This window comes from Cavia porcellus, unplaced genomic scaffold, assembly GCF_034190915.1.
Source record: "Cavia porcellus strain 051 isolate PalLab524CR breed Dunkin Hartley unplaced genomic scaffold, mCavPor4.1 scaffold_9, whole genome shotgun sequence".
Classification (NCBI taxonomy): Eukaryota; Metazoa; Chordata; class Mammalia; order Rodentia; family Caviidae; genus Cavia; species Cavia porcellus.
In genome coordinates, this window is record NW_026947492.1 from 79,013,887 (window position 1) to 79,029,053 (window position 15,167).

General features: G+C 47.1%; 1 protein-coding gene across 9 annotated transcripts in view; it reads left to right on the plus strand.

The window, feature by feature from the left end:
* Nucleotides 1-14,493, plus strand: part of Bdnf (brain derived neurotrophic factor) — a 48,688-nt gene extending 34,195 nt beyond the window's left edge. For all 9 annotated transcript variants that reach the window (XM_023562964.2, XM_013147262.3, XM_063256758.1 and 6 more), the window contains exon 2: nucleotides 13,199-14,493. In XM_023562964.2, the coding sequence (XP_023418732.1) occupies nucleotides 13,220-13,987 (768 nt within the window). In that variant the 5' untranslated portion in view covers nucleotides 13,199-13,219 and the 3' untranslated portion in view covers nucleotides 13,988-14,493. The remainder of the gene's footprint in view (nucleotides 1-13,198) is intronic.
* Nucleotides 14,494-15,167: the final 674 nt, after the last annotated feature.

The following is a 15,167-nucleotide window of genomic DNA, read 5'->3' on the forward strand; positions in this document are numbered from 1 at the left end:
CTTCTGCAGGGCCTGCCTGCCCCTCCCAGAGGACAGGCAGGCAGTAGTGTGTACCTCCAGGCTCTGGGGGAAGGACACAAACTCAGTCCTAAAAATAGCCTCATAAAGGTGAGCAGTGGGGAGTTGAGAGCCTCCTTGCTAATTTTTATCTTCCCTCTAGGATTCTGTGACAGCGGTTGGGAAAGGAATGGTATTCTTTTCTCTGCATAGACAAATCTTTCCAGTTTCTTCCTCCACCTGCTCTTCCCCCTCTTGATTTTATAAAGTGTACTGCTTTGAATCCTTAAGAAGATAGAGTCTGACTTGAGCAGTCAAGTCTCTACCCAGCCCCCTTTAGCCTTTCTGATGTCTGCTGCTTTGGTACATAGATGCATCAGATTATGCACATTTTCTCTTTCTCTCATAGAAATTTTTCTGATCACTAGTTAACCACAGGGATACATGGGCTTTTGACGGTTTCAGGAGCACCACCTGGAGAACCTGGGAAGGACTGACCTTTGCCCCAGGTCCCTGATGCACCAGGAGTGTGGGTGTGGGCAATGGGGACTGTTGGGGTGCTGGTTCTTGATTGTCAGAGTTCCCATAGTGTCTGGGGTGGGAGTTCAGGTGGTCAGCAGTGCACCATAAGCAGCTTGCTGATTAGTCCCAAGAGCTGAAGGAGATTGAGAGAAGACAGACTGGCCTTAGCTTGCTTTGTCTGTCTGTTTTAAATTTGTTTGCTCTCAGGAATTTCCCATCAGTGCATGACAGTGAACTTCCCCAAGTGGAGTCCCCTTTATCTTAAGAGCTGAGGGCATTTTGGTTTGGCCCCCAAGCTTCATGCAGTCATGGAAGTGGCTGAATCTAGTGTTTGTGATTGGTTCATTGTCTAGCTGGGATTGGCAGTGTGAGTGCTGCACATGCCCAGGGGTGGAGCTGGCATACAATGTGAGGGAGGAAAGGAGGTGTGCTTCTCCCTTGTTGCCCTTTTGCTCTTGTTGCTTGCAGCTGCTGTGAACAGCTGCCCCTCAACCACGCACCCCTACCTTGGAGCCAGCTGACTATGGACCAAACCTCCAAAAAACAGTAAACTAAGCAATCCCTTCCTTGCTTCATTTTGGGCATTAGGTATTTTGTCTCAACAATGATAGAAAAGTAACCAAGACAGAATTTGTACCAGTGGAATGGGTTGTTGCCATGACTGTACCTGACTATGTGGTTCAAGAGCGTTTGGAAATGGCTTGTGGGAAGAGTTTGGAAAAATTTGGAAATATCACTTGAAACAGTGGTACTGGAACAGCTTAGGGTGTTCTGTATGGGAGAATCTGGTCAGAGCTCAGAAGATCAGAAGGCTGTTAGAAATCCTGCCAGTAAAGACCAAGTCCAACAGGTTTCTGCTGGGAAGGACTGCATTAGTTGTTGGAGTCCACATATGTGTTAACACATCATTGCTTGGCAGAAAGTTTGTCTGCATTTTGCTCATTTCCAGAGATTTTGCCTGCGACTGAAATTAAGGGCAGTGGAGTAATTAATATGGCATAAGAAATTTCAAGGCAGTCCAATGTTGAGGCAGTGTCATGGCTATTGTTGGGGGCTTTTTAATTAGATTTATGTTGAGAATCAAGAGCAAAGAGTCCAGCAGGATGATTTAAAACATTTTGAGTTTGGCCAGAAAAGAAACTTCAGTAAAGCTGTGGACTGTAAAGACAGAGCTGAGACCTCCATTACTAAGAAGGAACAGGACAATAAAAATGATGGCCTAGAGACATCACAAGAAGTGATGGTGGGTCTCCACCCTTTGCAGCCTCAAAGACTTTTCTTGGAGGAGAAAGCTACAGAGCATCATGCTCCAGAATGGTGGTGGCAGCCCCACCAGGTTTCAGAATGGAGATGACATAGGCAGTCTCTTCCTCACAATCAGGTTCAGAGTGCTCAGTCACTCAGCCCCTACAGCCAAGAGAGAGGAAAGCCTGGCTACTGCTACAGCTGGCAGCGGACCTTGGCAGCATCCACATGACACTGGTTTTTAGTGCATGGAGAATGCATGAGTTCTGAGGTTAAGGCAGCTTCCACCCCAGTTTAGAAGGCCTGGAAGGCCAGGCAGTGTGCCTCTGAGAGGGCAGTGTTTGAAGCTGTGAGTGTGAAGCCAAAGGTGCAATGGAGAACCCAGAAGTTTGGAAAGTGTGAATTGTTTAAGGGAACCTGCGAGAATTGAGCAGAGTGGACCTAAGAGAGAAGCCATGGGAGCTAAACCCCAGTGCTGTGAAAGTGAAGTCACTCAAGCCTTTGGGAGTTCACAACCAGATTGCTTCAGATGCTGAGCATGGAACTTCAGGACTTCACGTTTGCCCTGCTGGATTTTGGGCTTCCTTTGGTCCTATTCCTCTGGATTCCTGTGTTTGTCCCCTTTGGAATGATAATGTTTATCTTATTCCACTGTATGTTGGAAGTGTTTAATTTTGTTTTCATTTGTACAGCATACAACATAAGGGAGGGAAGGAGGGGAGGTTTCTCTCTTTACCCTTTTTGCTCTTGTCGCTTGAGGCTGCCATGAGTGATTGTCCCTCGACTATGCCACCCTGCCTTAGAGCCAGACAAGTGTGGACTGAAACCTCCAAAAACTGTAAGCTAAAGCAGTTTTTCCCTGCTTCACTTTGGGTGTCAAATATTTTGTCTCAACAATGAGAGAAAAATAACCAGCACAAGATTAGCAGATGTTCCCTGCTAGAGACAGAAAGCATCTTCGTTTGTTTTGTTTTGTTTTGTTTTGTGGTGCAGAGCCTGCTTTCTCCTCAGAGGCAGGAAGACAGTGCCAGGCTTTGCCTTTACCCCATCCCTGGTGGTTAATAGGTGCACCAGGTGTAACTGAGAGCAGCTGGTCCCTGAGCTGTGTTGACATCCGCACTGTTCAAGGTGGGCTTGAAGGTGCAGCCTGATAGGACTTGAGATACCACTGGGAGTGCAAAGCATTGTGTCAGCTCGGCCTCATCCATGTGCAGGTGGTCCACCACTGCTGGGGTTCCCCAGCGAGCAGAGTGGTGACCTCAGTCTTCCAATCTGACAGTCTTTACAGGATTTGTGAAAAGAGGCAAAACACGCCAGACTCCATCTCTGTTCACAGTGCTCAATTCCAAATGTGTTTGACTTTTCCATCAGTTTTCTAATTTCCTATCACCTGGGGTGCTCAGTCTCCAAACATATGATCCCAAATATTATCCAACAGCTGAGAAATCAGGTGACCCACTGGAACAGATCTGAACAGGAGGAGGTTTTGACACTTGATCCATTGTGCGGATATATTTTAGGGTTTTGCTCTCGGTACTGTTTTTTTAAGTTTTTGTTTTTAAATTTCATGGTATTGGCAGAGCCAGCTGGATCTTCTGGCTTCAGGATTAGTCTAGAAATAAGAAATCTACTAGTAGTGAGTGAGTTCTCCCTGCCTGTGTCACTGTCACTGTCACTGTCACAGAGCAGAGAGAGCTCTCGAGGACCAGGAGGCATCTGGCTGCAGTGAGGCAGCTGACACCCTCCGCCCGCGGGAGCTCTCTCCGTCTTCCCAGCGTGGCTGTGACTCTGTGCTCGTAGTCTCCAGCATTATGTGATTAGGGGAGTCAGACAGGCTTCCCCTCGCCTTGCGGCACTTGGGTAAAAGTTAGTGATGGAGCCAAAGCCCAGATTTAGATCAGTGGTTCCACCTACAAGCGCACAAACCAGTCACGTTTATGGGTAACCTTCCCCTTACAGAGTGGAAAAGCCAGTTGCCATCAAGGTTACCCAGATTTGACTTAATCCCATTACAAAAGCAGAGGTAATTTCCCACATAATGAGTGTCCCAATAAAACAAGTTGAACCAAAGAAGAAAGAAAATATCATAATGCTTTGTGTTCACTGTACCCTTTTGTGTCTTTAAGCGGCTGCCTTTATTATTTCTTCCAGAGCTCCTCAAATTTGATGGGTATGTGAAATACCTTGAAGTGTGTGAGTTGGCTGGAAATCCAAGTTCTAAGTGAATGAATGGGATGGACGGGGCAGGACACCAGGAACTTTACCCCACACCTATGATGTTTAAAACTAATTTCAGGCCCTATAAATCTCATGCTGTTGGAGCATTTTAGTAACAAGTTTGTACTATACTATTGTACTAAATTTATAACTATGACACTCAAATAAAAATGTTTGGAAATTTGAGACTTTAAGAGCTCCATAAAAGTAACTCAGTACTTGAAATATGTATGTCTGTAAATTCAGAAGTACACACACATGCCACACATCTGTGTGACAGTGACATTTTTATCTCCCCATTCACTGTGTCGAGAACCACTGTCTGCTGACAGAAAAATCCCCCCTATGACTCCATAGCAGTTAAAGACTCTATAGCTAAACTTGATGTTCACCTGATAATTTTCTAGGTTGTTCATTACGCAACGAGTCACTAAAGCTTCATGGAAAACTAATTGAAATGATCTTTTTAATTAATGTCCATGTCCCCGTGCATGGGAATGTGGTAAATAATACACTGTTAAATCTAACTTTACTCTTGAGAATTGCACCAAATCCCACCTGGAATTGCAAAGGAAACAGAATTCTAATTACAGGCGGTACACTTTTTAATTGAGTGTTAACTGCTGTTTGGGTTCCATAAATGCAAATGTAGTCCTGAAAGATTTTTAGTGAAGCATTTTCTGACAGCTGCTTCCCAGGTACCTGTGTGGCCTGCCTGGGGGAGGGGGCGCTGTCAGGTCTTTGGGGTCGGGGAGGCAGGGCAAGGGGCACTGCCAGCTCTGGTGGCCCTGCCTTTCCGTACCTGCCTGGTGACAGCCACAATGGGTCTCCTGGGCAGACACAAGCTTTGCTATAGTGACAGTAGATGCCAGGCAGGTGCCCTCTGCCCACATCTGCTCCTTGTGCCAGGTGCTTTTCATTGCCTATTCCAAAGTCTACTCAGCTCACAGGGAAGCTCACTCCTCTTATTATAACTGTGTAAGTGCCATCAGATAACCACAGCACAAAGACAGCAGAGTCCTTCCATGCAGGGACCTGGCTGGGGTGTGAGTTACCCATTCAGGGAAGGCATCTCCACTGGGGCAGAGGGCTGGGTCCCTGTTTTTCAGGGTGGGTTGGGGAGGAGGAGGAGGCAGCAGAGGACCTTTCTATCAAAGACACATGTAAATTTATCCATCAGATTAATGACTCCCCATTGTCTTTCCTCTGTGCATTACCTTCTTACTCTGGGGACTGAGACAGAGTGAGCGGCTCCCCCTGAATTCTTAGCAAGGCCAAGGAAGGTTTGCAAGTGCTTCTCCTTCACTGCAAGCAAACCATGGGGCAGACAGGCTCTGATACAACAGACCAGGTTTTGTAGGAAGTTATGCCTAGTCCAGGTTTTCCAGAGAAAAAGAATCAATAAAATATGGAGATAGGAATGATCAAACAATTTGGTTAATGTTTAAAAAAAAATTTAAAAACATTATGCTGACAGCATTGCCTTTAATCCCCCTTTGAACACATTTAATCCCACCGTTCTTGCCACTTTCTGAAGCTGTTCTGGAGTCCTCTTTCTTGAGTGTCATTACAAGGTGTGATCAAAAATATGGTGAGTGCCCCTGCCCCCTGTCATTGGATGGAGAGAGTGTGGTAAAAACAGGACCATGTGTGTTCATCCCCCTTATTCTCTGGATTGATGCCGTGTGACTTCTTGTTCTTCCATGAAGTGGAAATGACCATGAAAGGGGAGCACTTTGAATTGATCCAGGACATTATAACAGCTATGATAGCACAGCTAAGATGCTTGTGAAGGGGATTCCAGAACCACATCAGGAAGTGGCGAGGAGGATAGGATAAGTGGGTTTGAAGCCAGAGGAGTATGCTAAGCAGGATTAATGGCAGTGTGTCTTTGACTGAATTAAATTATTTTGAACTTAGGCATTTGCCATATTTTTTATGGCATTGTGGCATATGGGTATGGATCCGGATATGGGAGGGGAGTCATTAGGTGGCCTCACGGGATTGTGGAGGACCAAGAGTCCCATGACAGGATACCTACAGACTGGTGTCCCTGCGGTGTTGGTGGTGGCCCAGTCCAGTTCGGAAGGCCTGAGGACTAGGGGCACCAGGGAAGGTTCAGAAAGCCCAGAGTTCTGGCAGACAAGAGCCAGAGAACAGTGAGTGCCTTCTCTGGGAGGAGACATCAAGTCACCACTGCTGTGATTTGCTCCTGCGGCCCCTGGCCGATTGGGTGGTGCTGCCCACACTGGGGGTGGGTTTCCCCACTCCCCATCACACAGCACTGTCCCCCAGAAATACCTACCCCACACCCTCAAGCAATGATTTATCCCATCGGATCCCGTTGGGTTGGGTCCTGACGCTAAGATCGCGGGAGTGTGTTTGGAGACCTCAGATGTCCATGGGGCCATCACAGATGGCCACGTTTTTCAAGGATCCCTGGAACCTCTACGTTCATAACATCGTTTCTTAAATCAGTTACCATTTTGGCTCGAATGAGCCGTCCCAGTAAGTAGGTGGCTAAGGGTCCTTAGATTCCTCCCTTTTATTTGTGGATTTCAGCTTTCCATGGCTATCCTGGAGGAATGCATGGAAGCTTTTATCATTGTGGTGTTTGTTCAGCGTTGGTTGAAGCTGGAAAAGTGAAAAAGTGCAGAGTAATACAGAGCGACGAAAGAAACCACTCCTTGTAGCTGTCAGGCCTCATTTCCCTTGGAATCTGGATTCTGACCTTGTTCCATCAGGGGAACCACAGTGGGCAGATGAGTTGATTAAGTTCTGCTTCTCTTTTCTCCTGCACGAAATGGGGATAATTATAGTTACCTGCACCCCTAGGGGCCTGTGAGTCTTAATTACTTAATATTTGCAAAGTGTTTGGAGATCTTTGAATTAAAAGTGCTGAGCCGTGGAACCCAAGTTCAGTGTGATCATAACTGGAATGCAGATTTGATGCTGGCCTCCCCCCATCCGCCTCTGCCCTGTCCTCTCATGGCCTGGCTACTGCCCCGCTGCTGGGGAAGCAGACCTCAGACCCAGGCCCACATTCCGGGAGCTGCCTGCGTCTGTTTCTGCAGCTGGGTAGAGGCAGGACTGCAGTGTGGCGAGCTGGCTTCATCCAGGCTCCACCCCGTCAGGGCTCCGGCTGTCCAGGGAGCTGCTCTCCCAAAGCACCATGCTTGGACACCCTCCTGGGCTCTGCCTCACCCTTCTCAGATGGTGCAACCTCGGTTCATTCATGCTTTTAGAAAAATGCCCATTTTTATGAGGCCATGTTTGTGGTAAATGGTTACCTTCCTCATGGGAAGTTGGTCCTACGTAACAGGGCTTAATTAGTTTTTATCTCCTTCGCTCTTCTCTCCATCTCTTGGTCCCACTCCCCTTTGCAAAAGAGCTATTCCCAACCAGGTGTTGTTGGTACACACCTGTAATCCCAGCACTCAGGAGGCTGAGGCAGGGGGATTGCTGTGAGTTTGAGGTCAGCCTGGGCCACAGAGTGAGTTGAAGGCCAGCCTAAATTGTATGGTGAGACCCTGTCTCAAAACAAAACAAACAAAAAGCTATCTCCCTGTTTTCCGTTATCTATGTTTTTTATGTTCTTTATTTACACTTCGGGTGTCTCCTGTAAAGGAAACCATGTGACTTTTAAGCTTATATGCCTGATTTATTTTGTTTAATATTATGGCCTCAGTGTGCACCTATTTTCCTACAAATGCTTTATCCTTCTTTATGGCCGAGTAGTATTCCATGGTATGTGTAAACATCACATGTTTCTTTATCTGTTCCTCTGCTCATGGGCATATGGGCCACTTCCAAGATTTAGCAATTACGATTTGTAATATGTCATTAACTCTTTAGGGAAGATACTTAGGACACAGCCAATACAAATGGAATTTCTGTTTTTCGTTTCTTGAGAAGGCACCATCTAATTTTGCCCCTTCCCGGCCCAGCCTGCTCTCTGCAGGTGCCTGGGGCACACATCCCACCACCAGGCTGCCTCCATCCACCGGGGTCTCCCCTGGATGTGCCAGGTCACCTGCAGTCTGCTGCACAAAAGCACTGTGTACTCCTTCCCTGGAAGCAACTTCTCTCTCCTAGAGTTTCACTCATGCCGCCTCCAGGACACCCATTTTCACATTTCACCTTTGCAGTGGCCTCATTTTTTCCTGGACTGTAAGAGTGGGGGCAGATGTCAGGTCTGAAAGGAAACAAGGCTGGGGGAGCGCGGACACAGATGAAATACTTTCAGCACTGACTTGCATGTTACCATTGAGGCAGCATCTTAATAGATTGGCGTCCTGTACGTTAGGGGTTAAATATTCATCAGTCATCTCTTCAGCATTCTCTTCAGCTGTCTAGAACGAGCCACTGTATATCAATAAACTGTGCTTTCCTTGATTATGCGCTCACCGACTGGGAACAAATCTTTGCTTTTTTTTAATGTGTATATTCCTGCACAATCTGTAATGTTTGGTTCTCATCTTAGTTTCAGCCCTGAAAACTTGGTTCTAACACACTTCAGTGTTTGCAAGGCTTTCCTTTGGAAGAAGACTGCATTGTCTAAAATTCTACCCACTGGGGTGGTCGAAGCTTAAAAAGCTGCTGGATCTCCAAAGCCATGATTCGTCCATCCCTGAAAGCCAGTGCAGTCATGGTGCTGCCTGTAGAAAGCTGACCCCCCAAGATACATACAGCTACAGAGAGCTGTGCCTGTGTTCCCCAAGCCCCTTCTCTGTCTCAGCCTTTTTCTCCACTAGTATTAATATTCTGCAGCTGGCAGAATGTTGCTGTGTAAGAGCTTGGCTCAGAGATGGGTGATCTGTTAGCTTTGTGACATTTGACAGATCATGTAACTTCTCTGAATTGGAATTGCCACATCTGTGTAATGGGAATAATGTACCTTTCCTATCTCCTAGTAATAATCAAATCAGATGATATTTTGGGATTTTCCATCTTTTTGGCACTAGGCACTGGTTTTGTGGAAAACTTTCTTCCTGCTGGGGAGCAGGGGATCTATGAATGGTTGTACGATTGGATTCTCATAAGGAGGGTGTACCTGAGATTCCCAGTAGGGTTTGTGCTTCTATGAGAATCTCATGCCCATATAGGAAATGGAGCTGGGGCAGCGATGTGAGCAGTGGGTGTGGCTGCAAATCCAGCTAAGGCTTGGGCCATTCACCCACAATTCCCTTGGGGCTCCTATGCAGCCTAGTTCTTTACAGGCCATGGACCATACAGTCACACGCTGCTCCACAGCCTGGGGAGAGGGGCCCCTGGTTTACAGGGATGTGAGTTACTACTGGGCTGTAGCAAGGGTATAATGCTGTTGAGAACATTCTTCTGGGTAAATCATTGAGTCTCTGAGTTACAAGTCACACTAAACACTTATTTTCTACCTGGCTTATTTTCTCATTGCTATGAAGTATGCTTTTATTTTCTGAGAATGGGGTAGGAAAGTCTTCTTGGCATTTTGTGGATGTGGTAGAAGGATTACTGTGAGTAATGGAACCAAACTAGATAGCATCAGTCAATATGCTCAGTAGAAACAGGCAAGCAAACTAAGGCTCTGTAGAGGCAGCTGAAGGAGAAGAATGTCAGCATTGTCGTGGAAGCTCAGGCTCTTACCATTTTCTAATGCAGTATTGAACAGCTGGAAGAATAAGAAAAAATGGAATTAAAAGACTGTAAATGCACAGTTTTTCTTCCTCATTATCACTACCAATCCTACTTTCTTGTCTTCCATTGATCCGCTGGGAACTGAGCCACACTGTAGTAGGCAAGCACTTAGTATGTTGTGTGTTACTTGTTTTTTAATCACTCTAACAAAGCTTTGCCCCATTAGAACTCAATAAATTGTTTGTGGGTAATCATTATCATCTGTCAAATTCCTCGGCAGTTATAATTTGATGTTTAGCATGGCCTGCCATTTAGCTAAGAATCTCAGGGTGATCTCTGATGCCTTCCAAATGAAACAGCTCCTTAGGAGAACTGTGTTCAAACTGTCCTCTCTCTCAGTTTAATGCACCTTTTATGGTTTAGATGGAGAGTATCCCCCCAGAGGCCTCGTGCGCGCATAGGCAGGGCTCTGGACAGCACTGGGATCATGAGGATTGTAGACAGAGCTGGCTTGCTCTTAGGAGGTGGGATCCAGTCAGGTTGGAAGACAGGGGTATCACTGGGGCATGGCCTGGAAAGGTTGCTCTCCTTCCCGCTCTTCCCTTCTCTCTGCTTCCTGGCCACCAGGCTGTGAGCAGCTCTCCTGCCCCCAGGTCTCCACCACATTCTTCCTTCCTTGGAGCTGGTTAACCATGGATTTTCAAAGCCATGAGCCCAAATAAACTCTCCTCTGGAAAGGGGAGGGTGTTAAGTATTGTGTCCCCGTGATGAGAAAGTGATCAAGATGTGTCTGTTGGTAAGCTGTGACTGTGTACCACCACTGATGGTTAATGTTCCCCATGTGTAGTAGCATTGTGGGAGATCAGACAAGATCCATCCCCTGGGAGAGCTAACCTCCTGAGTGAGTTGTGGCTGTGATTCACGGTATCTACCGCTGACATGTGAGGAGGGGGCGAGTGCTCAGTAAGGTGGTAATGGGGAAGCGAGAGGAGACCACAGATGGAACCCACTGGAGGATTAGAGAAGGTGGTGATTGTGATTTGGCTCTCGAATGTAGCCATGACGGGTAAGTGAGATTTAAAGATATGGGGGGAGAGGTCTTGATTGATTGATTACTTGACTGAAGTTCTAGTTTACCCACACTGCAGACCAAGTCAGTTCCGGCAGTACTGATCTGGCCTCTGTTCTAATCAGAACAGAAGTGACCAAGCACTGATTATACAAGAAAATCACCTAAGTAGGGTGAGGCAGCTTTTGGAGGCATGGGTCACCAACGAGAGGAGGCTGGAGTGCCTCCACCAGAACAAAAGAGCCATTGCTAGGGAGTGGCACAAGCAGGGGGTGGACGTGGTCAGTCTGAAGTGGTTGTCAGGGTTGAACGGAAGATGAACAGTGCCCATTGCAGGAGGAGCTGGTGGGGGCTGGGCCAAGGTGGGGGTGGTGGGAGGAGAGGGTTTGTAACAAAGCAGGGGTTTGGCTGCCTTTTCTCCTTTCTGGTGCTTCCTGAGTGGGTGTGTTTTAAAATGATGGCATCTTGGATTTGACGCAATACGGCATTAAAAGACGCTGATAGCAGCAGGTCTCCGCCCATGTGATCTAGATCGCAAGAGTAAAGTCGTCCAAATTTGCATTCTTTCCTCGACCTCAATTGCAATAGCCCCTTGGGTTATTTTAATTGGGACTGGGAATGTTAGGAGAGAGCTTTTCATTCTACGGTGTAAGTACCGCCTGCCCGGAATAGAAGCCTCCTTGGAGGATCCGTTTTCTTTGATGATACAAAATTCCAAACCTTCACAAAACTTCAGATATTAGCAGAGTGAATACATGCATTTTATCCCAACCAGTTTGCCCTCCCTGATCGCAGACCCCCACACAATCCAGGCAGTTCTGAGAAGGCTGGCTCTTCCCGCAAGGTGAGAATGACCTTAGAAGGAAATGCGTTCCTGTTTTCAGTGATATAAAGTCTCTTGGTGGTAGAAAGCATTACGTCTTTCCAAAGTGGAGATCAGAAACTTTGGGTTTTGAATCCCAAATTTTCAGCCATTTCTGCACTCTGATCTCTAGACTGAAGGTAGGTGGCCTTGCTGGTTGGGAACACATCATGGGCCAGAACACAGTCTCTTTTCTTGTGGGTTTCTTGTACAGCATATTGGCTATTCTATGTGCATACCTCTGTGTGTGTGTGTGTACGTGTGTGTGTGTGTGTGTGTGTGTGTGTGTGTGTGTGTGTGTGTGTTTGCAAGTCCAAGCTCCAGTGTTAAGAAGTAGGAAATTGGTATCAGGGCTGGGGGTGCCACTGAACTCGAGAGGCACAAGCTTCACCCAGGTAAGTGCGTCTCAAGGCCTTGACCACCTGGCAGTAACCTTGGGCTGGGCCGCAGGTACATTTTATTTTGCTTGTTCATCATGCTGATTGGCTCTTCAAGCATGCACGTAGATGCAGGGCCAAGGTTAGCATGACCCACCCTCAGGCAAACGGAGAGACTAATTTTGTGGTGGACTGTTACGGGGCTTCCCAGGAAACTTCAAAAGCACAGGAAGAAGCACTTCCTCCCTCCCTGTTCCAAAGTGTATAAAATACCACTCAGCCTTTTAAAGATATGATGGACACAGAGTTCACACACACACACACACACACACACACACACACACACACAATCACAGTTCTAGCGAGAGGGAAGTAGGGCTTTCCTACCAGATCAGAGTAGTAACCTGAAAAGCCGAGGTGGGGAGCTTCTGAGAGTTGGTGGAAGCTGGCTTCCTTGCCTTTTCAGTGCTGGCTTTTCCAGCTCTCCAAAGCACGCACATCGCTTTCATGCCCCAGGCATAGATACATCATTAAAAGGAACGTACAGGGAATGATTGCTGTTTGGGAATAAGTGTTTCGATTTCTGACCACCCAGTTCTAGGAGAAAGAACAGCGCTTTTGAGAGTCCAGAGTTTTCGTATCGTAAGCCCTCCGTGACACAAGGATTTTGGTTTCCTTGTCAGTGAGACACGATGGCCTCCTGAAATGATCCCTCTGCCCTGCTGGAGTCACTTGTCTCCTGGGAGAATGAGGCAGTGCTAAGGCCCCTTGCTGCTCTCAGGCTGCCATCGGAGGGCGCTGTTTGTGCCTGCACCTCACCAGCCACACAGACCCACCAGAGCCCCAAGGCCTGTGCTGTTTCTGCCATACATTTCTGCAAAGCACCATGTTGCTCATCAGGAAAAAAAAAATTTACTATTACACTTGGAATTGTTGCTTAGTAACATTTCTGATTCTGTGTTCCTTATGACAGCTGGGGCAGAGATCATTAAAAATTAAACTTACAAAGCTGCTAGAGTGGGAGGGAGAGAAGAGAGGATGCCAGTTTTTTCTCACTTGCAGAGAAGCCCTTTCATCTCAAATTTATATGCTAAATCTCAGGGAAAGCACCGCATGACCTGGTTCCCATCATGCCACATAGCGTGCCCCAGGACACTGATTTGGAGGTGGTGTGGGTGGAGCCGGAGGAAAAACCCTGGGCCCCCAGATGGGCCTGGAGCTGGGGACTCAGGGTGGTGAGGTGTCCCTGGAACGAAAGCCCTGACCACTCTCCTCTGTCTTTCTGTCGCCCTGCAGTTCCACCAGGTGAGAAGAGTGATGACCATCCTTTTCCTTACTATGGTTATTTCGTACTTCGGTTGCATGAAGGCTGCCCCCATGAAAGAAGCCAGCGTCCGAGGCCCAGGCAGCTTGGCCTACCCCGGAGTGCGGACCCACGGGGCTCTGGAGAGCGCGACTGGGCCCAAGGTGGGCGCTCGGGGCCTGACCTCATCCTCGTCCTCTTCGTCGTCATCACTGGCTGACACCTTCGAGCACGTGATTGAGGAGCTGCTGGTGGAGGACCAGAAAGCCAGGCCCCACGAGGAGAGCGCAAAGGACGCGGACTTGTACACGTCCCGGGTGATGCTGAGCAGCCAAGTGCCTTTGGAGCCCCCCCTGCTCTTCCTGCTTGAGGAGTACAAAAATTACCTGGACGCCGCCAACATGTCCATGCGGGTCCGGCGCCACTCCGACCCCGCACGCCGCGGGGAGCTGAGCGTGTGTGACAGCGTCAGCGAGTGGGTCACCGCCGCGGATAAAAAGACGGCCGTGGACATGTCCGGCGGGACAGTCACAGTCCTGGAGAAGGTCCCCGTGTCCAAAGGCCAGCTGAAGCAATACTTCTACGAGACCAAGTGCAATCCCATGGGCTACACCAAGGAGGGCTGCAGAGGCATAGACAAGAGGCACTGGAACTCCCAGTGCCGAACTACCCAGTCGTATGTGCGGGCCCTGACCATGGATAGCAAAAAGAGAATCGGCTGGCGGTTCATAAGGATAGACACTTCCTGTGTATGTACACTGACCATTAAGAGGGGCAGATAGTGGCTTTATGTTGTATAGATTCTATGGAGACAAAAATTATCTATTTGTATATATACATAACAGGGTAAATTATTCAGTTAAGAAAAAAATAATTTTATGAACTGCATGTATAAATGGAGTTTATACAGTACAGTGGTTCTACAACCTATTTATTGGACATATCCATGACCAGAAAGAAAAACAGTCATTTGCGCACAACCTTAAACAAAAAGTCTGCATTACATTCCTCGATCATGTTGTGGTTTGTTGCCGTTGCCAAGAATCGAAAACATAAAAAGTTTTAAAAAATTACTAATAAATTGCATGCTGCTTTAATTGTGAATTGATAATAAACTGTCCTCTTTCAGAAAACAGACAAAAAAAAAAAAGACAAACACAAAAATTTGAACCAAAACATTCCGTTTACATTTTAGACAGTAAGTATCTTCGTTCTCTTATTAGTACTCTCGTCTGTTAAACTGCTTTTCACTTCTGATAGCGTTGGAATTAAAACTATGTCAAGGTGCTGTTGTCATGGATTTACTGGCTTAGGGGACGGGACGGGAGGGGAATCTTTTGTTTGTTTTGTGTTTTTTTCTGTTTGTTTGTTTGTTTTATTTTACTTTATGATTTTTTTTTGAGTTCCCGCAGGGAGTAGGGATGGGGAAAGACTTCTTCCACCCATTCTGGTTGACCCAAAATACTTTTGTATGTTGTAAAGCTGTTGGCGATACCAATCAGATGACTGGAAAGTGGATACAAAAAAAAACACAAAGGCAACAGACCCAACACCCACACTGCACTGCCCGAATGACACCTCCCGGTCCCACCCGGACCCAGGGACACTGCTTGATCCCAAAGACTCTCTTTGCTCAGGCAAATCTTTCCCTCCCTCCTCCTCCACCCCCGCCCTGTCTTGATGTAACGTTAACATAAGGAAGAAAGTTCAGTTGCGCGCTACAAAGTCTCCCACCGCTTTTGTGAACGAGATATGTCACATCCCGGCACGCGTGGAAAACGGTGATTGCTTATTTTTTTTAGAAGAGAAAAAGAACAATTAAGAAAACCCCCAAAGAAGTATTTTTTTATGAAGGGTCATGTGGGTAAATCACAGTCATGCTTTAAAAATCACAATTAAGTTTAGCAGTGTCCTACCTGGGAGAGGAGCGCTCCGTATGACCCCAGGGACACTTAGGTCACA